The sequence below is a fragment of the Camponotus floridanus genome, unplaced genomic scaffold (assembly GCF_003227725.1).
Source record: "Camponotus floridanus strain SB8 unplaced genomic scaffold, Cflo_v7.5 scaffold323, whole genome shotgun sequence".
Taxonomy (NCBI): Eukaryota; Metazoa; Arthropoda; class Insecta; order Hymenoptera; family Formicidae; genus Camponotus; species Camponotus floridanus.
The window spans coordinates 10,730-35,083 of record NW_020229463.1 but is presented as its reverse complement, the minus strand read 5'-3'; the positions used below and the strand labels follow the sequence as shown (position 1 = coordinate 35,083).

At 28.2% G+C, this 24,354-nt stretch overlaps 4 protein-coding genes and 1 long non-coding RNA gene across 6 annotated transcripts; 3 read left to right on the top strand and 2 right to left on the bottom strand.

Annotated features, from left to right (window-relative positions):
• The first annotated feature begins 424 nt into the window (after positions 1-424).
• Positions 425-7,898, top strand: LOC105255525. Of its 2 annotated transcripts, none has more exons than XM_011264842.3 (6): positions 425-621; positions 4,811-5,030; positions 5,105-5,914; positions 6,106-6,347; positions 6,526-6,694; positions 7,031-7,898. In XM_011264842.3, the coding sequence occupies exons 1-6, from the start codon at positions 598-600 to the stop codon at positions 7,180-7,182; spliced, it is 1,617 nt and encodes a 538-aa protein (XP_011263144.1). In that variant the 5' UTR covers positions 425-597; the 3' UTR covers positions 7,183-7,898. The 2 variants fall into 2 exon arrangements, with proteins under 2 accessions (XP_011263144.1, XP_011263145.1); XM_011264843.3 differs by having other exon boundaries at positions 550-621; positions 4,842-5,030.
• A 935-nt stretch (positions 7,899-8,833) lies between these two features.
• LOC112638572 lies at positions 8,834-9,825 on the top strand. Its single transcript, XM_025410564.1, has one exon. It carries the CDS (start codon positions 8,848-8,850, stop codon positions 9,823-9,825), a length of 978 nt encoding a protein of 325 aa, XP_025266349.1. The 5' UTR covers positions 8,834-8,847.
• Positions 9,826-12,599: 2,774 nt separating this feature from the next.
• LOC105248167 lies at positions 12,600-13,208 on the bottom strand. Its single transcript, XR_003123088.1, has 4 exons — positions 13,090-13,208; positions 12,982-13,021; positions 12,767-12,890; positions 12,600-12,674 (listed from the first exon to the last, which is right to left on the bottom strand). It is a non-coding gene; the product is annotated as an uncharacterized LOC105248167 (long non-coding RNA).
• A 1,300-nt stretch (positions 13,209-14,508) lies between these two features.
• LOC105248168 (V-type proton ATPase subunit d) lies at positions 14,509-17,565 on the top strand. The gene is made up of 6 exons (XM_011252807.2): positions 14,509-14,782; positions 15,580-15,930; positions 16,454-16,611; positions 16,698-16,874; positions 17,016-17,093; positions 17,234-17,565. The coding sequence occupies exons 1-6, from the start codon at positions 14,662-14,664 to the stop codon at positions 17,393-17,395; spliced, it is 1,047 nt and encodes a 348-aa protein (XP_011251109.1). The 5' UTR covers positions 14,509-14,661; the 3' UTR covers positions 17,396-17,565.
• Positions 17,566-18,161: 596 nt separating this feature from the next.
• Positions 18,162-23,012, bottom strand: LOC105248169 (probable tRNA(His) guanylyltransferase). The gene is made up of 3 exons (XM_011252808.3): positions 22,552-23,012; positions 20,453-20,697; positions 18,162-18,760 (listed from the first exon to the last, which is right to left on the bottom strand). The coding sequence occupies exons 1-3, from the start codon at positions 22,907-22,909 to the stop codon at positions 18,311-18,313; spliced, it is 1,053 nt and encodes a 350-aa protein (XP_011251110.1). The 5' UTR covers positions 22,910-23,012; the 3' UTR covers positions 18,162-18,310.
• Between the last annotated feature and the right edge of the window lie 1,342 nt (positions 23,013-24,354).

Genomic DNA, 24,354 nt, shown 5'->3' with positions numbered 1-24,354 from the left:
AAACATGTTGCATTAGCTGGACTTTTCAAAATTCTTCGTACTCACCCAGTGAGAAGGCTGATGTCGACTCGATGTCGATTCAACGTCGATTCACCGAAAACTCATCGACATCGAAATTGACTTCGAAAATCAGCCGATTTCGATCAAATTGTTTTGACATCAGGAGTTGCTTTTTTCTAAGTTATTTGTGTTCAAAACCCGTAATTTTGTCTACAATTAAGAGACTCATTATATGAGAGAGTATATATGCAGACAATCATCGATTCAATATCGATCGACATCGAATCGATAACCGATGATGATTAGATGTGGCGCTACTGGCGCTACTGGCGCTATTAATATTATTTTCCGCGGACATTGTTGTAACGGCGCGGTCTGCGTTTCTATCGGCGTTTCTTGTTGTGAAAGCGTATACGTGTGCGAACGTATGCTAGTTCACGCGACCGTTCAATTTCTTTGCGTTGATAGCGATAGTGCGTTGGACGTGTGTTATATACAAGCAATTTAACAAGTGGTCAAGCAAGTGGTCCTAAGCAACAACTTGGGAAGAATCTCAGCATTGACGCGAAGTGACGGGAATTAAGTTTTCCGAGAACCATGTCGAGTGACGATCAGCGTCCAGTAAGTATTTTCAGTTATGTTACATTTATGGATTATTTCTAGATTAGGGTTACGTTCCGACATTGAGCAAAATTTTCCTTGGAAAAGATGTTTCGGAACATAACCTAAGTATCAGTAATTAAGCGGCAGCACACTGGCACCACACTGAGGGCGGCATTGAGAGCTTATTTTTGTTTACTGATGTTGATTTCCTCTGTAATGTTCTTCGTTTATTAGTTTATTGAACTATGGTTTCCTCCTCTTTCTTTTATAGAAAAGCGAAAAATATTCTATTTCTTTAAATTGACTCTCCATGCATATAATTTTCTGTGTTTTTTCCAAGTTTCTGTGAAAATGGTTCGTACATCGTTGATTGGAACTTCTATGGTTGGATCTTCTTGTTCGTTAGCTCTTTCTTTGGCAAGAGTTCGTAATCTCATTTCCTAAATCTAAACACTTCATAAAACCTAGATGAACTGGTATTCATACATAAATATATAATTTTAATTTTATATCGATTTGTGAGTTCAAAGTATAATTTCTTGATATCTAATATATTTATTTGTATAAACGTTTAGCCTATTGTTGTTGATAATCATCAAAACACTGGTAATCTGTCAGTATTATTGCTGTTTTTAATTTTCATATTAAATTAATCTTTTAGAATGCTGTCTGAAAGGCTTTTGCGATGAGCATATTTTCAATAAACTTATGTAATTACCTCTCTTTTACAGACTCATAAAAAAGAATTCCATCTAGTTGTACATGGAACAATAAGATAGTATTTGTATTTACAAATACTTTCTATCATATTTGAAGCATTTGTTGATCTATGACAGATGTTTCACAATGCAGTTAACTTTTCAAACGTTGAATTATAAATTTGTTAATAAGCTGTTTTAAAAGCTTTTTGAACATCTACGGTGGCAATCAAATTTAATGCCTCAGCATTTTCTTTGTGGGTAACAAAGAAAATGCTGATGCAAATGAATCATATAATATCATCGTTCTGTCATTAGAAAATTCAAGAGTTTGAAAGTCGGAAATATTGTGCACTGAAATAGTACACTATTCATCATCATTAATAAAATCAATATCTTGTGTGTTTTTAATTTTCAGTGATAGAATACACTCTGAAAGATTTTACAAAATTGCTGGCATTTTCAATTAATGCCAACTAATTTTCTCCTAACTATGTACATTAAATGATTTGTGTATTTCAGTAAGCAGACATTCAATTTTTCGATGTGTATGTGAGAATTAAATTCTTCTAAATCCTAATAACAGAACGTCTATTTAAATTTTCATCTGTATAATAGCATGTTGCTTTCATAACTTTTTGATTGTTACTCCATATATATATTGTAGTACAAACATAATCAACTTGACTGAATATTTGTTGTAATCTATTTAACATTTGCTTCTTTCCATCCTTTAAATGATTTAGTGTCGTTTTATAAGAAAAATTTAAACGGGGTAATGTTATCTATTAACACATAAAAAGTTTTTTACAAATATGATTCTATACAAAATTTTACCATTAAAATCTTATTACAATTTCACCTACTCGTACTATGGTGCGCTTATAAAGTTTCTGATTATTATAGTATTTAAGCCTTTTTTTATCGAAATTTGAGAAATTAAGCCACAAATTAAATTTTTCTTTACTATATACAGATTTCCTATATACTGTAATTAGATTGAGACATTTTTTGTTTAGTATTAGCAGGTTACGTATTCAGTGTCTTATGAATGTGATCTCACTAACATATTCTAACTAACTTTTTAGAACTATTGAGTAATTTCACTCTTTTTCTTTATTTTCCACTTTTTAAGATGAGTTCGAAATCTTACAAGCGGAGGCTACGACGAAAAGCTGAAAGAGAGGTATCTAAAAGATTCAAAGTTGATGAGATCATGAGCAAAGTCAATACAAGAAATGCTATAACAAGTGACGCGGATAGTGAATCTTCTGATTGCAATCTCTCGTATGTCGACAGTATAGATGAATGTGAAATGCGTTATCTAGAACAAGAATCTGTACCAAATAATGATGCTTCATCAAGTGAAGAGGAAAATAATAGAAGTGATTCATTATCAAGTGCCAATGATGAAAATGATGATAATAGGCCTGGTGTAGATTTTGTCGATAATAATGAGAGAAATGTTGTAGAATTTGAAAATGATACTGAAAGAGAAGAATATATTATTGAAACTGTTCGTGAGTGGGCATTAGAGGCAGGACATCTATCCATGAAAAAATTGAATGATCTTCTCAATAGACTTCATGTAGTTTTTCCACGAATGCCCAAAAACTATAAGACACTACTTCACACTCCTGTTCATATTAATGTAGTTGAATTTGATGATGGGTGTAAGTTTTGGTACAAAAGTATTTCGACTAATCTGAATGCTATGGATCTGAGAAAGTATTTTCAAAGATATGATTGTATCAAGATTGATGTAAACATAGATGGTTTACCTTTATTTCAAAGTTCGAAGAAGAAGTTCTGGCCTACTTTGGGCTATCTTGTTGGTACCGAAAATGAGCCATTCATTATTGCTTTATATTTGGGCAAGCAAGATCCTAAAAATTCGGCAGAATTCTTGTATGACTTCGTTAATGAGGTTGAAAATTTGCTAGAAAATGGATACATTTACAATGGGGTAACGTACCAGTTTGAAGTTCGAAATTACATACTAGATGCACCCGCTCGATCATTAGTAAAATGCACTATAGGTCATTCGGGCTATGCATCATGTGAAAAATGTACTGTTGTTGGTCAACATGTTGATGGAAGGAGAACTTACATGCAACTTGATGAACCTCTGAGAACGGATCAGTCATTTCGTAACATGAGTCAGCGACTTCATCATACTGGTGTGTCTATTTTGTCGAGAAATACTAACATGATATCTCAGTTCCGCCTTGATCCAATGCATTTGATTTGGCAAGGAGTTTGGAAGAGACTGCTTAAGGCATGGATCCTGTGGAATGGGCCTTGGCAATTGGAAGTTAATGCAGTCCGCGAAATATCTGCTATTCTTGAAAATGATTTATCTCAAACATGTCCACAAGATTTTGCTAGGCCTCCAAGATCATTGATAGAATGGAATCTGTACAAGGCTACTGAGCTTCGACGAATGTGTCTCTATGATGGCATTTTTGTGTTCAAAAGATATCTTCATGAAAATGTGTATAAACATTTTCTCTTATTGCATTCTGGTCTTTATATTCTCTCTAGTCTAGTTCTGGTTCGTTCAATGTTAGAAACTGCTAATGAATTGTTACGACTCTTTATACGCCATTCTGTCAACATTTACGGGCAGAAGTTTGTAGTATATAATGTCCATGCTCTCTGCCATCTGACCGCTGAATGTGCCGTATATGGACAGCTCGAAAACTTCAGTGCTTTTAAATTCGAAAATAGATTAAAATCCCTTAAGGCAGTTCTCCGATCAGGGTATCAACCGTTGCAGCAAGCAGCTTATAGAGACCTTGAAAGGTCTGCACGTGTTACTGTTCATTTGTCTTCTAATGATAAGCATGTTACTCTTTCTCAAGAGCACAGAGATCCAAATGAAGTCATGATTGGTACGCACTTCAGACGATTGTCAGTTGGTAAAATTTTTTTCCAGCTAGGAAGGAAAGATTCATGTTTACGAACTGTTGGTGGAGACATTGTTGTATTGAGGAACATTGTTCAGAATGAAGATGGCATTTTTCTGATTGGAAATATGTTCCTTAATGTTGAGAACTTCTACACATATCCTCTAAACTCATCTATTCTAGGCATTGTTCGTGTATCTGAGAAAGAATATGTTAGAAGAAGTTTTGCTCTGACAGACGTTGAGTCAAAATGTTGGCTAATGTCAGATGGTGATGCATTTCTGTGTGTGCCTTTGTTGCACACAATGCCCCTATTCTAAGTATTGCATGTATTCTGGCAAATCCCTACTATATGTATATATGTATATATATCTTGTTTTTTTAAAGATTATAATTTTCTCACATTATCTTTTATTTCTAACTTTTTATCTCTCTCTCTCTCTAATTCTTTTCTTCTCTCTCATTTCCTTCCTTCTTCCCCTATTCTTTTCTTTTTTTTCTATATCTTTCATCCACCATTTTCCTTCTCCCTTCTTTTCTAACAACCATCCTCCCTGCTGCCATTGTATATCTACATAATCTTCTTTGCATCGTTTTTAGTTCGTTGTCATCAAATTTATTAACAAAACAGAAAAAGAATCAAATGGCGACACAGTTTATGAGGTGGGCCTCGCCAAATGGATTGTTGACTTAAACGAGGACATGATGGGTACGACAAAATGGCCTCCTTCTTCCGTAGATGCTGGAAAACTTATAAGGAAGGAAACTTCCCCAGATCCAAATTGGCCAGTGTGCTATGTTGAGGTGATAAGGTACTTCGGTAAGTTTGATTGCACAAGTTAACTATATGAGTCATGCTTTTAGTCTAATTATTATTACTTTATTTGCATCCAGATACTATAAAAAGAGCTAGAGAGATGTTGAAGAGATTGGTGGATGAAGGACTAACTTCCTACGAGACTGAAAGAGAATTGGGCCGGGGTAAAAGGAAGAAACGACCACCTATTATATATACCGATGATGATGAGGATTCAGATGTTCCAAAATACAATAAAAAGAAACAGTCTCTGTCTGATGACAGCGACTCAGATTTGGTTCAACATAAGAAAATTAGAAAGTTTGGCAAGTCAAAGAAGATAGATCAAGATATACCGGCACCACCATCGTTGTCCTTTCAACACAAAACCCCTAGTAACATAAGCCCAGATCAGAATGACAGGAACAGAAAAATTATTGTGACTGTTGCACATAAAAACACGGGAACTGCTTCATCTTTAATAGAGAAAATTAAAAGTCGAAAAACTGAGCGGCAAGTTTTTCAGAACCTAAAAGAAGAGAATCTCGAAAATGCTCTTAAGAAGCAGAAGAGCACATTAACTGTTCCTCAGCTGAATGTATGTGCCAAAAGCCCTTTGCAACAAATGAATGTCACACTGTCCGAAAACAATGTTAATAGTATGGGAGATGAGAAGGAAAATATGATTAATGAATCTGAAGTTGAGTCCAGCCTTGGAATCCCTTTTGAACGGCAAAGCCCAAGTTCAAGAGACACAGAAGTGGTTCGGCCGAGTTGTTATACACCTTTGAGGTCTCCATTGTTGCACAGGATGAGTCCTAGAAATTCTGAAATCTTTCGTCATCAGCAATATAATTGTCACCGGAAAATGTCACAAGATGATAATGATGCTGAGAGTCTTTCCTTTGGTAATTATATTGTATTATGGTCAGTTGTTGGCCCTATTTATATTTTTATATTAATTATATTAACAGCTTAGCGAAAAATTAAAATTTTCGCTCTCGTTGACTCTCAAACCGAAAATCACAGATTATATATATCTTTGAATTTCAAGAGCCGAAATATAATAATTTCAATTAATTATATTATTTAATTTCAGATATCAATAAGAGCATTAGAGAAATAAAATCTCTATGCAAAACTACACTTGTGCGAGTGGAAGAATTGAGCAGTAAAGTTGATGTCACAATTATGAATCAGACGCGACTCAACCGGTCTCTTCTTCCAGCTGAGAAAAGAATTATTCGTCCATCAGATCTACCGGCTCTTCCTGTTTATACAGAGGATGATCTGAAAGCTATGGAGAGATTTTTGGAAGACGAATCTAATTTGTCAGCAATGGTAAGTTTAAGGATGTTTTGTATTGATTTTTCACGTGTAATATGGAGTCTCTCTACACAAACATATCCGAAAATGATGCCTCTGATTTTTTGTATTTACTCTATACATGCTTAATTCTACTTGCACTGTTTTATATCCCTATGCCAGCGAACTGTAAATGTAATTGTTTGATTTTTAGGTTCATTATTTGGCTTCATTTTCCTTGAATAAAATTGAAGGAAAAGCAGCTGCTCAAGTTATGGCAAAGTTGATATCTAATGTACTGGCCTGTTCCTACAATTTTAAGGGTACTGACGGAAGTGGAAAAAAAGGCTTTCAAAATCTGCATCTTTGGGAGGTGGTTCAAGGTATGCATTTAAAGGTTTTTGAAGATTATTGAATATTTGAATAGTGACTTTTTCTTGCTATTAGAATATATATATACTGGAAATGTAAAGTATATCTACAATTTTCTTCCACTGTTTATGTATACAATATGGGTGTAACCATTTGGGAATTAATATATATATTTTGAATAATTCATATCTTGAAATATCAAGCTGATGCGTATTCTTTGATGTAAATATATCAACTCGATTTGATCATTGCTTTCCTAAATTGTGTCATTAAGGACTGAATGGATAGTCTGTAAACTGTATTGGTATTTATTAGCAGAAAATGTAATTATATGTCATATATTTCAGGTGTGATACAAATGCGATTTCCTGAGAGTGATCTCTCAGATGCCAAAGATTCTGTGATGTCCTGGTTGCGAAATGCTCCCTGGCGGAAGCAAGAGAAAGGATCTAACACTGGGAAGAGGAAGAGCAAGAGCTTTTTAAAAGAAAGCTCTTAAGTACTTAAGAAAACAAGACAATAAGTTTTTTCCAGTGTTACCTGTAACATGTGATATTTTTTGCTGATAGTGATATAGGGTTATGATATAGGTATAGGTTGTCTATTAGTGATCAAAATAATTGTAATGTCCATTAGTTATTTAAGGCGCCCAGCGCAGATGTAAAATGGGCCGTTTCTACTTCCGATTTTTTTTTAGATTTACATGCACTATTTACACGAGATGTTTTACACGAGCAACAAATACGAACAACTGTCTATATACGCTTGCTATATAAGATCTTATTGCTTTATCGTGTTACTCTTTTATAAAAATTTTTTTATGATTTCTTTATTGCACAAGCCACTCTATGTGATCACTTTTTGTGCAATTATTATAAACTGATTCATATTTGAGTGTAAGATTTTATTTCCATGATTAATTTTTTAATTTTCCACATATTAATTGCGATTCTTGTGCACATATTGCTTTTTTATTGGACAAAACACAAAAGTAGAGAAATTGGAAGTACTTATTTGGTCCTAAAATATTTAGTTTTTTTACACTCGAAATTTCAATACTCGAATAATCGATTTACATTTCTATTTGTTTTTTTAGCCCCATATTTTATGTATTATGCAATAGCTGCAATGATATATAATTACGACAACTTTATATATAAAAGAATAACCCCTTAGTCCATTATTAGTGATAAAACCAATTGTGATGTTAGATGATGTAAGACTAATGAAAAAATAATATTTTTGTTTTAAAATAAACATTGATTTTATCTAATTATATATATATTAAATTTTTTATTATTTCCTGCAATATTTGTCTGACTTAATAAAAATCGATTTGATGTCGATTAGACGTCGATTACGTCAACAGGTAATCGACATGAGAGACAAAAAGAGATCGATGTCGATGTCAATTTCGATCTCATTTCGAACCCACATATTGATATCGATTCGACGTCGGAACGACTTTTCGTGTCTCACTGGGCATAAATGCTTTTCTAATTTACCAGTAGATCCTAGAACTTTATTGCGTACACCAAAATACACTGAAATCAAAACTATTTTACCTGGATTGTATTCTCATTTTGGAGTTTGTGTTGCATTAGAAAAATATTTTAGAAAATATAATTATAGGTTTGATAATATAAATACTATAAATTTAGGAATTAATATTGATGGATTACCTTTATCAAAATCTTCAACATCATCATTATGGCCAATCTTAGGATGTGTTTTGCCATATAAAGAAATTTTTATAATTGGGGCATATTATGGACCTAAGAAACCAACAAATTGCAATGAGTTTTTGCAAGATTTTGTTGAAGAAATGATAGAGTTAGCAAACAATGGAATATTTTTGTGTGAAAAATTTTATAATATTCAAATTAAACAAATTTTATGCGATGCGCCTGCAAAAGCCTTCATACTAAATATAAAAGGTCACAGCGGTTATTTTAGTTGCACAAAATGCGTAATTGAAGGTGAATATAGAAACAGACGTATTTGTTTTGTAGATATTTATGCTGCAAAGAGAACAAATAATGATTTCTTAAATGAAACAGATGACAATTTTCATTTAGGTTGTACCAATTTAAAACAAATACCGCAATTACATTTTATAGAAAATATTCCTCTTGATTATATGCATTTACTTTGCCTTGGAGTTATGAGAAAATGTTTATATATGTGGACAACAGGGGACTTAAAAGTTCGTCTACAATCTCATAAATGTCAAATATTATCAAGCAATTTAGAAAATATTAAACATAACATACCAGTTGAATTTTGCAGAAAACCGAGATCTTTGGATTATTTAAAACAATGGAAAGCAACTGAATATAGGCAATTTTTGTTATACACGGGTCCTGTTGTTCTTCGAGGAATACTTTCAAATGATTTATATTATCATTTTCTAACACTTACTGTAGCAATTAGAATTTTATGCTGTAAAAATGTATGTAACGATTATTTGAATTACGCTGAAGAATTATTAATTCATTATGTTAACACTTTTAAAATTTTGTATGGAAAATACAATATGTCTCATAATGTTCATGGTCTGATTCATTTATGCGACGATGTTCGCATACATGGCACTTTAGATTTATTTAGTGCTTTCAAATATGAAAATTTTTTACAAGAAGTAAAAAAAATAATTCGCAAAGCTGATAAACCACTACAGCAATTACACAGAAGATATATGGAGAAAAATGATGCTATATGTAATACAGATTTGACATATGAAGAAAATTCCAAGATACAATTACTCAATGAACATTATGATGGTCCACTTATTCAGGACTGCACAAATCCTCAGTATAAAAGTATTAATATGGCACAATATATCATAAAAGTGAATGATAACGCTAATAATTGTTGTTTTATGAAAGACGAAAGTATCATAAAAATTGAAAATATTGCATATTGTAATAGAAGAAAATACTTAGTTGCTATTGGCAAAAAGTTTATGATTAAAAAAGACTTATTCCATGTCCCATGCTTGTCATCATTATTTGACATTTATTTAGTTAGTAATGTGTCTGAATTATGTACATGGCCCATATCAGATATCAGCAAGAAAATGTTAATAATGCCATACGCAAATAATACATTTGTTATTATTCCGTTATTACATATTGAATAATTAATAATTTATATGAAATGCTATAAATTTCATTATGTTTAGATTCTTAAAATAAAATATATAAGCAATATGAATAAATATTATATCATCGAATTTGAAGATGGTCTTCAAATTGTACCAAATAATTGGTTTACTTCCGAAGAAAAATCTGCAGCATATTGGCCAAATTTAACAAATCAAAAAGAATATGATAAAGCAGTCGAAAAAATGAAAATTTTTAATAATAACAATTCAACGATAATATTTGTTAAAAGAATATTTGGAAGCACAGGTAAGTTACATTTTTGTTGCTAAAATTTTTATTTGCAGTTTTAAGAGAATAATATTTTTAAAACATTATCGTTTTCAGATAGTTTCATGAAAGCAAAAAATAAATTGAAATTAGCCGAAAAATTATCAGATTTGAATTCGGATGAAGACACAGAAGTTGAAAAAAAGAGAAGAAGACAGTATGCAGCCAAAGTTGTTTCTTCAAGTAGTGAAGAAGAAGAAATCAATCACCCTATTAAAAAAAAGAAAATAGATAGTTATCCAAAAATATCACAAATTTCGAAGAATTCTACATTACGCCATGTGCTAGAAGATAAAGAGAACTATTTATTAAAAGAAAATGAAACGCAACACATACATTCTCCACAAAATTATATTTCTTCAAATATTAATCTTGTAAAAGGTAAATATATTTTTGTATATATATTTTTATATATGTATTTTGTATATACTTTGTATATATATTTTTGTTATTAATTTAAAAAGAAATTTTTTAATTTTAATATATTTTTTAAAAAATATTTTACTAAAATATTTTAAAATAGAATAAATTCTAATTCTAATTATTGTTTTATAAAAAACGATATTAAAAAATTAAATGTCTATATAGTTATTAATATTCTTTGTTTCTATAAATAAATAAATATTGTAGCATTACTTATTGAACTACAATTACAGATTCACAAGATATTCAATTCCGCAATAAAAATATTTCTTATGTTGAACCTGGTACTTCTGATATGCAAGATAACACTTTTCATTCAAAAGGTACATAAATATGCTGCTACCTTTACATTTTAAAGTAATCTATATTTTTATTATATATATATATATATATATATATATATATATAATAAAAAGATTCTTTTGTACTGATATTAATATATTGATTAATACTGATATTATATACATATATAAATCGCTTTTTAGCAAATGTTATTTATTTGAATATATCATTTTTTTAGGATTTAATGAATTTAAACATCAAGTATATAGAAACTTTCTTGTGCTTAAGCAAAAATTAGATTTTATTTTACAAAACCAATTAGATTTTCATCAACAATGGCAAAATAACAATACAACACATATTTCTATTGAAGACAATGATATAAATGTTATGTCCCAATTTCCAATAGAAACTGATGACACTTTAAATCAATTAGAAGAGGCTCTCATCGATAATAATTATCGTAATAAATTGGTAAGATAAATATAAATATTAATATATTATAAATATTGAATAACTTTATACAGTTTGAATGATAAGTAATATACACATATATTTTTTCATTTTTTGATGTTTTTATCTATTATGAGAAAATAAAACATTTTTATTACAATTTTTAAAATTTAACGTTATTAAATTTAATTAATTAAAATTTTTTTATATCTGTTATATTAATATATAATACATAATTTTTCTATTATTGAGAATAATTATTATTTTTGTTTATTAACATAAGAGAGTTTAAGAGAATGTTACTACATAATCAAATTTTTGTATGTTTTCTTTTTTATTTCATTCATATTAATTTATATGTAATACTTTGTATTCTTTTAAGATAACAAGTGATGCAATTTTTTAATTTTAAAGTATATAAGATAAATTTTTATTAATTATTATGATCATATTATTTTTATAATTGAGAAAAATTATTTTTATTTAGTATGTTTGAGAAATAAAATATATCTAATAAAAAATTATGAAATAGTTTAATTATTTTATAATTTGAAATGAATTGTTTATTACACACACACACACACACACACACACGCACACGCACACGCACACGCACACGCACACACACACACACACACACACACACACACATATATATATATATATATGTTACATTTTTAATATTTCTTTCTTAAAATAATGTAATCAAATGTTAAATAGATAACTTTCACTTTTAAAAACTTAGCTAATAATTTCTTTTTTCATATAGAATAATTTATATGAAATATTATCTATATTTAAAATATCTCAAAAGAAATGTTTTTAAAAAAATGTTTCAGATAATAAAAATAGTTCAGTTTTAAAGAAGCAATAAAACAGTATTAATTTTAGATAGCGCTATCAAGTATATATAAATTTTATTTTAAAAAATTGTAATGACTATTTTGGGGATGCTATTTAAGACTTGTTTTATTATTTTTTTCAAATTGAACTATTTTTGCCTGAAATATTTTTTTAAAAAAAGTATTTCTTTCGAGATATTTTAAATAGACATTTTAAAATAGATTTGTATATTTAATGATTTCCTCTGGATCAGTTTAGGACAACAAAAAAGACATTTTGAACCTCCAGTGGATATTGTTAGGATCTAATTTTGTGTAGGTCATGGTCCTAGGGATATTCATTTTTGGATCTCCTAAGGATAACGTGAAAGCGGACATTCAGATATCCTCAGTATATCCTAAGTCTACCCTACGGTTTTACACAGATCCTTCGGATAATTAAAAGTTTTTGAAGTATATCCAGTGGTCGTACTTAGGATTAACTTTTGCTATGTGGGTTGCTATTTGAACTGGAAGCTTGTGGCTCCTTACATGATTTTTGTAAGAATGTTACGGTTCTAAAATAAATTATAGAACGTTACTGCAATATAATTTTCAGTTGAATTATCGTTAAATATATTGCTTCTTTTGTAAACAGAAATATACATACCATTTCTAAAGAGATTTCGATCTTTGTCCATTACTATTTCTTCACAGTTTGCAAAGCAGCTATGTGTAATTTTTCCATCTTCATCGCTCCAAACAAGCCAGTTACAATATCCACATTTGAATTTCTGCAATTAATAAAATAATAATTGTAACAAATACATGTAGAATGAGCATTTTAGCATATATATTTTATGTTCCATATATATAATAACGTACCAATGACGACATTGCTCTTTTGAGAAATGAAAAAACAAGCCTAAAAATATTAAAATTATAAAATTATAAAAATTTAATTACACAAAATATATTAAGCGTACGATCTACTTATGTTTCTATCAACGTCGCTTAACTTTAATCTTAACTTAAGAGTCCTTTAGAAAAAGACAAAGAATGAGTTAAGATTAAAGTTAACTGACATTGATAGAAACGGTCACTAGTCAAACTTTACAAACTTTCAATATCAAGGTTAGAAATTTTTCCGTTTCTTTTCCGTTCCGTAATAGTTCCGTGCCATGGGGAATCGGGCCGCGAAAAAACGGAACGGAATCATTCTGATTGGTCTAGTCACCTTTCCGTTACTATTCCGTTCCGCTATTTCTTTCTCCATTGGGACGAGCCCTTATGTTTATGATTATGGCATGGACGTAAGAAATACAGGACAGAACATAAAGACCGGTATTCATAATCCAGTCTTATATTTAAGATCATCTTAAGAACTCATTCAACCAATCAAATAGCTACAATGCAGCCATTGATTGGTGGAATGAGTTCTTAAGATGATCTTAAATGTAAGACCGGACTATGAATACCGGCCAAAGTACTCTTTTAGGTCGGTATTCATAGTCCGGTCTTACATTTAAGATCATCTTAAGAACTCATTCCACCAATCAATGGCTGCACTGTAGCTATTTGATTGGTTGAATGAGTTCTTAAGATGATCTTAAATATAAGACTGGATTATGAATACCGGCCTTAGACAAGGGGTGTGAGGCCTGAGGGATAAGAGATTTATTGTCGCGGCCATTTTAGATGCCTCAGATTTAGCGTCTATTTTCACATCGCACGGACGTAAATCGAATAAAATATGAGAGATTCCGTGAAATCATCTATCATCTGAAATCGCTGTGTTATTCCAAATCATTTCTGAATATTAAGAAATTCAAAAATATCACACTCCGTGAAATTAATATCCGTCGCCATCTTATATGCCTTATATTCCGTTGCAGTAGACATTTCTTTCCCCTCACCCTTTGAGCTTCACCCCCGCAGCAATACACTCTGTCCAGTATTTCTTACGTCCATGGATTATGGCAATTCATGTGCGAAAGCCTTTAAGCTAACTGGCCACTGTTGAGCTTTGGAACGGGCTTTAATAAAGAAGTTTAAATTCGATACTTTTGTTGCCATTAATAAGCATAACGTAAAAATCGCAATGACAATTGAAACAATTGCATAAATCTTCGATTGACTGCCTACAGATTTTGTTCTCTAAGGTAAATTAAAAAATAGAATAAAATTAAATAAATATAGAAATTGAAGAAAAATACAAGAAAAACGAAAATATGTAAAGTTGAGCTAAATAAACAATTATTCATTTCAAAATTGTGCACTTACATTCCGAGAATCGAACAGATATCGATAGCAAGTACATGTGACAGTTCTCGCAATATATCTTTGGCTGTGTTCCAAAATTCATTGCCAGTACTGAAAATCTATAGTGTACATCACGTAAACTATAGATTTTCAGCTCTGGCAATGAATTTTGGAACGCAGTCCGTATTGGTCATATGATTTTCACGAAGGAAAGGGCGAGTCGTGTGAGATCCAGTTTCGAACTTGGCATATATTTTACGACTTTTCCTCATCAACGTAATTCAAAAAAAATTTCGTCGCAGAATGAAGGGATGCATATTCAACATTGACGGCGGCTACTTAGAAGGTCTGTGCCGTGGTTTCAAGTGTGGCATACTTCAACAGAGCGATTATCTGAATTTGGTTCAGTGCGAGACGCTCGAAGGTATTTATTTGATTTATTTAATCCGAATCGTCTTAAATTCACATTTAACAAAAAATTTTTCATATCTTTGTAACATGTAATTTATATAGATATATATTTATTTCTTGCTTTAAACCTTTAAAGGTAATTTTACAAAAATTGTATAGTGTATAATATCGTATATAAAAATATAAATTTTATAATAAGTATATAAAATATCATATAAATAAGTTTTACATAACAATGACTTTTAGGCTAACTAATCTTTATCTAATAACTTGATAATCGCTAAATTTTTGTAATAATTGCACAAGATAAATTATTTCTAGATTATCTTTGAACTTATTTTATTTCTTTCTAAGTCTATTTTCTAGATTTTCTTATTCTCTTTCCTTATCCGTACAATTTTCTTCATTCAACTAATTCTTCTTTCTCCCTTCTTTTCCAAAACTGATTCATTCTTGTATCATTTCTCTACAATTTGTTGCTAAATGCTTTAATGTTAACATCATTTTAACAAATCCTAAATTTTTTTTATTCATGCCAAAATTTTTCATGAAATTTGTTGTTTCCTTATCTAAATTCCACAATTTTTTGAAAATGTTAGTTTTTTCAAGTATTCTAGAATTTTTCTTATATAAAACTCTTAAAAAAAAAATATATATATATATATATATATATATATATCTTTTTATTAAAACATTAAGGTGATAGACATAGGAAAATATTTGTTCATTGTATTTTATCTTATTTACTATTAATAAACTATTAATAAACTTATGCTTTTCTTTTTGCTCAAATTAATTTTCTTTATCTAGATCTGAAACTACATTTGGCTGGTACAGACTACGGCAGCTTTTTGGCAAATGAACCATCTCCACTTTCTGTTAGTGTGATTGATGACAAATTGAGAGAGAAATTGGTTGTAGAATTTCAACATATGCGCAATCATTCCGTTGAGCCCCTGTCTCAATTTCTAGATTTTATCACTTACAGTTATATGATTGACAACATTATTCTGTTAATCACTGGTACTTTGCATCAAAGACCTATTTCAGAATTAATTCCAAAATGCCATCCACTTGGTAGTTTTGAGCAAATGGAAGCAATCCATGTTGCTGCCACACCTGCTGAGTTGTACAATGCTGTATTGGTAGATACACCCTTGGGTATGAGATTTTGATTTATATTGATTATTTATTTTTCTTTATTCTTACATTCCACATTATATACGAATATCATGAAACATGCTTATTTTACTCAGAGTTGGGTAATAACTAGTTGATTAGTTAAAAGTTAAAAAGTTAAAAAAAAAATTAAAAAGTTAATAATTTTTAACTCAACTTAGTTATTTTAAAAAGAGTTAATTTTTAACTTTAACTAGTTATTTTTAAAACACATAAACTTAAACTTATTAACTTTCCCTCCAAATTTATTTGATGATTCATATTATTATTATTTAGAGTAATCTAATTTTAAAATTACAATCTAATTTAATAAAGTGAAATAATGCTTTATAAAATTTTAACTTTTATCTTAACTAACGTTAATTTAATCTTAATGTAACTTTTATTGAGTTAATTTTTTATTTGTATAACTTTTAACATAACTAAATTAATTTTTTAACCCATTAATTTTAACTTAATTTAGTTTAAAAAAATATAAAGTTACCCAACCCTGATTTTACTATAGCACCTTTCTTTGTGGATTGCATATCTGAGCAAGATTTGGATGAGATGAATATTGAAATAATAAGGAATACACTTTATAAAGCTTATTTGGAAGCATTTTATAAATTTTGTAAAGAACTTGGGGGTACAACTGCAGACACTATGTGCGAAATACTTGCTGTAAGATATTCTATTTTATTAAAATAATAACATTGTATATGCATAAAATAGATATTTGATATATGATATTTTTATTATTTCTTTAGTTTGAAGCAGATAGAAGAGCAATTATTATAACCATTAATTCGTTTGGAACTGAATTGGGTAAAGATGATCGTGCAAAATTATATCCACGCTGTGGACGTTTGAATCCAGATGGATTAGCAGCTTTAGCAAGAGCTGACGATTATGAACAAGTGAAGGCTGTAGCAGAATATTATGCTGTGAGTAAAACTTTAAATATGCAGTTTGATTAATGCTTTTTAAATAAAAATATATAATTCTTTAATTTTGTAATTGCAATTATAATATAATAATTCTCTTTTAAATTAATGTTTGTTTTTCATTGCTCCATATTTAAACAGGAATATAGCGCTTTATTTGAAGGCGCAGGTAACAATCCTGGTGATAAAACTTTGGAAGACAAGTTCTTTGAGCATGAAGCAAGTATATTTATTATTTTATATAAAAATACATACAAATATTTCACACATACACACACACACATATATAAAACGTATCTTGTAATACAATTATAATTTTATATTAACTTTGAAATATTTTAACTTTTTGATATACACAGGTTCGTTTGAATGTTCATGCATTTCTTCAACAATTTCACTTTGGAGTATTCTATAGCTATTTGAAATTGAAGGAACAAGAGTGTCGCAATATTGTGTGGATTGCGGAATGCGTTGCTCAAAAGCATCGTGCTAAAATAGATAATTATATTCCTATATTTTAAATGCTACAATAACGTTAATTATGTTCATTTCTGCAACAATAATGAATTTATTAATATATGTTAAGATATTTTCTAATATTGTGAACTATATGATAATGTTATAATTATCAGAGGAAGAAAATCTTCTGAAATTGTTTGAAAAATATCCAGAATACTTATTATAGAAAGTAAAAAAAAAGTAAAAAAATATATGTATTTATTAAATATTGTACATGCTAACTATAACATAGAACGTGTATGTTAAGAAAGAGAATTAATATTTAGAATTATTCGTACTTGCTTTAGAATTTAAATGATTTAGCAAAATTTATGTGCATAGTATATATTTTATTAATATAAGTTATTTCCGCATATTTTATTCTATACAGCAAATATTCAATTTAAAGTAAATATAAAGTAAAAAAATATATTCCATATAATTAATAATGTATAATTTTTTAATTCTAAACACATACATATATCATAATCCTTCATTTTTTGACATTAAGCTAAAAAAGATTGAGAAAAATTTATTACCAATAATTTTACTTTTTTATTAGTTGTTTTGTATAATTGTAGCATAATAAAACTTATTTTACATATTTTTGAAAATACATATATTATTGTATATATGAAATAATTTATCATTATTTAAATTCACTACTGAATTCATATATCAATGAATTTGACAAATTTTATTTATACACATATTTACACATTTATCTGTCAAATTGTTTTCAAATTCTTTAAATTATTTTTTTAAAGAAATTCATTCTTTTGCTACATTTTTTCCTTCATTAATAATATTCTCTTCTAAAGTTTTAATAGTATTCTGTAGTAAAGTTTTAATCTCTAGAAGTAGAAATACTAAAAAGTAGAAATACAATTCTGATTTGTTCTATTTTATTGTATGAAGAAAAAAGAAAATATATAAATTTATCTTCTACAAATATGTTCACTTTCACACTGCATTCGATCTCCATCAGTCTCTCTATTTCTGTTAGGATCTACTTCTTCTTTCATGGAATTCATGTTAATTACTTGTGATGAAATGTTATTTCCATGTTTCATTGTGGTGGGTGAGGAAGGTGTTGACACAGATTTTGTGTTTTTGATGCTATTTACTAAGTTCGGCGGTTGATAAGTTGTTAAACTCTTCAAACCAATTACTTCGGGATTTTCTTTCCAAAAACGATCACCGATAATATCATCTACCAAGGGCACTACAGCAGGTTTCAACCTTCCTGATCCATCGGGCACCAATTTCCGAATGAGTGTTGTACCTTTCCGAAACAATTGTGGTTCATTATTATAATTTATTCCAAACTCTTGGAAAAGCAACTCATTCTTATGTGATGCTAGAGTGCCTCTAAGCTTTTCTTCTGCCTGTAACATAGTGTATATATATATATATATATATATATATATATATATATATATATGTATATATGTATATAAGTGTGTTATACACATATAATACACTTATTGTTATGTATGATTTAAAAAAAGACTTTGATATTATGTATATATGTATGTATGTATGTATGTATATATATATATATATATATATATATATATATATATACACATACATATACATACAAACATACATATCAAAATCTTTTTTTAAATCATACATAACAATAAGTGTATTATATGTGTATATATATAAAGACTATATCATGAATTGTTGTGAAACATATAAACATTTTAATTAATTTAAAATATAAATACACACACACACAAAGATAAATAAAAAATTATCCATCTATTTTTTCAATTTATTACAACAGAGAACTTATAGATTATTTTTCCACATAATCTCCTTGTCTTTCAATACACTTGGTCCAATGTTCCAAGTTTGTTTATGTTTTCAGAAAAAGTACTAGTTTTAATAAAGTTTTAATAAGTTTTTCATTGTACTATTAATCATATATACACCATATCTTTCACAAGGTCTGTAGGAAATGCAGTTAAAACACTTCAAAACTTAGGATTTTAGATCTTGAGCTATTCACTAGCCCTGACTTTGCTCTTTCAAATTAGCCCTTCAAATTTCTCCCTTCAAACAAACCCTTTAAATTTTCAACCAACATAAAAATATGCATGTGTTGCTGATGACAACCATTACAAACAAATTTTCTTTGAGTGAACGAACTTATAAAATATTAGATCAAATGCATTGAAAAACAAAGAATTACATGGAGAAACGATGTATTTCTAAATTCTATGTGTAATAAATTGCAGAAATAGATTGCAGATAATTGTTGACTCAATCTCATATGTATATTTCATTATTTCTTAAATTTTATTTAAACTGCATATTTGTATTTTATTTAAACTGCATATTTGTATTTTAATATTATATTTGGATTCTTTATTAAAATTTATAAACACATTCTAAGCTTTATGAAATTTTATGGAGAAAAAACAATGTTAATTTGATCAATTACAATCATAATAATTGGATTAAAAAGAAATTTGTTTAAATTTTAAATAAAATTTTATATTTTTTCTACTTCTTTTTTTTTAACGACTTTTCAATATTGTTTGCAAAAGTGTTAAAATATATATAACAATACACAAATATACACGAGAAAAATATTTTCATTTATCTCTATTTTGTGAAAGAAATGTACACATGTATTATTACTACATATGTGTTATATAGCCAGTACTATATATAACTAAATGGATTTCTTGTGTTATAAATATTATATTTTAAAGACAAATCTTTTTTTAATAAATTTTTAATGAGTTGTTAATAAATAAATATTTAATAAAAAACTATTATTTATTTCAATAACTAAATTTTTAAATTTAGCAATATATCTAAAAAATAATTTCCAAATAAATTTTTTATTACAAATGATGAATTTTTATTACTTTTGTTAAGAATGTACTATTTATTTTATTTAAAAAATTAATAAACATATATATTGTCACTGAAAAATTATAATCATACTTGTTTGTGTGTACAAAGATATAATAAACATATATGTGAATATATAACAATTATTAAGCTATATAATATTGTGTACAAGTTTTGCATATTTTTTGCCTTTTGAAATATAATACCTGACTCGGAGTTAATTTTCCTTTCAAAACCAGATTCCAAAAGCATGTGTTGTATAAATTATTGACATGTACATCAGCTTGTCGCCAAGCCAAATAGTCTCTTAAATTCTTATCTGTTGGATATAATATAATACGAGCGTCAAACGAAGGCGGATAGTATAATTCTTTTCCTCTAAATATACGTGGCCAATAATAAACATATGCCGAAGCAAATAATGAATTTACATTAGACAATAGTTTTGATGCTGAAACACACATAAATACACATAAATTTAAAAAATATATGTAGATGTAGTGTATTTGTAGATGTATAGTCAATCAACATAATGATGAAAATTTAACATATCAACTGTATTGTTTATACAGAATAAGAACATTATAAATTAAATTAATTTTAAATAAAATTATAAAGTTTAATTGGATTTATAAAATATATAACATAAATATAAAATGTATACAATAATCGGTGAATAAAATTAGATTTTATGATTTAAAATATACTGGAAATTTCATTAAAATAAAACGTAATCAATGATTTAAATTTTTAAAATTTATTTAAATAAATTATATAGCACATGAAAATTATATCTGAAGAAAAATATACGTATTTCCATATAGAAAATTTTAACAATAAAGATAAAAAAATTAATTATATTTTCTATAATATGAAAATAATATAATCTGATATTTTAATACAATTTGATATCTAAACAATTTAATATATGTCAATTATTACTATAAAAGTGTGTGTATATTTTTTATTCATAATACATTAAGAGCTAATGCACAAATTCATATAGCTGTATATGTATAGTATAAGATTATCTGGACAAATAGCATTAAATCACCTAGATACTCATTAGTCCAGATAATCTTATGCTATGCACATGCAGCAATGTCAATTTGTGTGCGATAGGACTAAGAAAAAGAAAAAATCTGTGACAATATTAAGGAATATTATCTTGAACATTTGTTAGGATAATTAAATAAATTCAATATATTAATAATGTTAAAATCAACATATTTGATTTAAATCTTGAAATTTGTAATTATATTAAAATCAATTATGTGGTCTAAATATATATTAACTATAATAGACAAGAAAAAAATATATATTTAAAACTTCATTTAAAGGAATAATTATGATTTCAGAAATTCTATGCAAAAGAAATATTAAAAATATTTTTTGTGTCATATGTTTTACAAAATTATTCAAATTATTTAAAGTATATTTATTTATTTGCATCTTGAAAGCAAATAATTAGTTATCCTGTAGAAGTGATATCCTATATAAGATTTGCTAGTGAATTTCCTCATTTTTAAAAATTATTCTTTAACCAAAGTTAATTTTTAACAGAAATGTTAAACAAAATTTATTAATTTTTAATTTTTGGTATTAAATCTCTTTAAATTTTGGTATTAAATCTTTTTAGATAATTTTGAAATTAATTTGTTAAAGACCAACCAAAAATTAAAATAGTTTTATTATTTGAAAAAATTATTTTTATATTTTTGAAAAACTCTGTGAAAAATTCTTTACATTTTAAATTACTTAATATATCTTAATAGTTATTAATCTCTTAACATACATATACGTTTGTTAAAAAGAAAGTGTAAAATCTATAAATAAAATATAATTTGATATATGAGACATCTATTATTTTACATCCTTTTAATCTTTTGACAAAATATAAATCAATTATTGCAGAAAATTTAATCAAAATATCTAATTGTCTAAATAGAGAAAGAGAAGAAGAGAAAGAAAAAGTTTGAAAATTTATTATAATTAATATGAAGCTATTTTTATTAGTATTATTTTATGAAATAATATTAATAAAAACTGTAGTAAAGATATGTTAATTTTCACTTTCTGATAATAGTGAACAATTATGCTTAAAATATTTCAAAATTGACACTATGAAAAATTAAAGAAAAATTGTCACAAATTATTTTCTCTTTTTCTTATTGTATTATGAACATATATGTAAGAATAATTGAAATATCATTACTATTAAATTGTATTAAAATATCAATCATAGGTAAAGTAATTTAATTCTTTTGGATAGGCAAACTCCGTACTTTGTTGAGCATATGTGTACCTCTGCGCTTATAGAGCTGTGTGTCCTTCCGAAAAACGAATGAGTATTCATCACTCTGTCCAAAACCTAGTATAATTTCTTTGAAATCTTCCATAACAGTGATCGCAGAGCGATTCATCAGTTCAAGAGCAGCCACATCATTTGGCTTGACGAATTGATGTGTCTCGCAGAATCTGGAAAAATTTCTGCCATCTATCCTAATTACAATCCAACAGTTTGGCAAGCAATTATCGTCCTGCTCGAACTCCTTCACGTATTCGAATTTACTCTTTGCCATCGTCGTCAGACTTAAATATCGACACGGGGCAACTTGTTTGTCCCGATTGACGAGCCTTCGAATCAAGATGCTACCCTTCATTCAGGTAAGCTTTGTTGTCAGAGACACACATTGCCGCCGGAACATGCAGTTCAGTGTTGGGCTTTGGGCTTCGTTCGGAAACACCACTTGTGTGCACACGAAGTTGCACTATCCGTTCGGAAACTGTGTGCTCGGTGTGCCTTCTGGTGTTTTCGGATTCGACCCGAGATAGTTTACTAGACTCATTGACCAATGGCCGCATTCAGCACTCAACCGCTAAGTAGCAATCGAACAAAGATTGGTTTCTACTTTCAGTTCCGGCCAATCAGCGTCAAATTACATCAGTAAATCTAGTAATGTTACCCAACTGTTGAGCCCGTTGAATGTGATCAATCTCTCAGTGACTTACTTTTCTCCTAAGGTTTGTTCGCGTCGCATGCTCCAATGTACGCCAGAGAGCACTTAGATCACAGGTAAGATGGTGGTTAAAGCAGTTGAGTTCATGTGCACCAACGTTTGGTGACACGAACGGACTTGAAGCACTTCCCCTTCTTTTTTTGCTTTCAATCAATCGCACATTACAGTATTATAACAACATGGATCTTGATGCTTTTACTAATTTCAATATTATAATTAATAATATTATAATTGATAATATTAATAATAAATTTGTAGAACAAAATCTATTATCCTTTGCTATTAATAATTTTGAAAATGAAAATGATGACAAAATAGAAAGTGAGTATTAAGAAGATATAGCGTTCTAACCTTGTGTTAATATAATTTCTAAAGATTGGTTTTATTTTAAATTCACCTTTTTTTTAGTTTGTGCACTTTTACCCTAACAGCACATGATATCATTCGAATATATTCTATACTCATACTGTAAATCACAGACATCTATACTATATACTAGACCGCTAACTTGCGTCAAATACATGTCCACGAAATTTATGTACTAAATTCTCACGCATGCGTAACATTGGTGGACAACAGTCACATTTGTGATTGGTTGATGTTATGTAAAATGTATATAAGTACGTAATCTGTATATACACTTACAGTTGAATAAAAATTATCTTTGAATAATATATAATCTTCGTTTTTATTTTTAAAAAATTGTTATAGCCTTTAAAATATATTAAAATATATTTGAAAGATATGTATATAATAAGAATCAAGATCAAATATTATACAACATTTATATATATTTATATATATATATATATATTATATATATATATATATTTATATATATATTTATATTTATATTTATATTTATTTATTTATATTTATTTTATAATAAAATGAAAAGTTTAAAATGTGAAAAAATATAATTATATAAAAAGATATAATCATATAAAAATAAAAAATACAATTGTTCAGATAAACACTTAAATACATTTAAAATTATTCAACTTACATTAACAACTATACATTATATATACGCAAATATAAAGTAGTAATTTAGTTTTAAAGACAATTGAGAGAAAATTTAATATCTT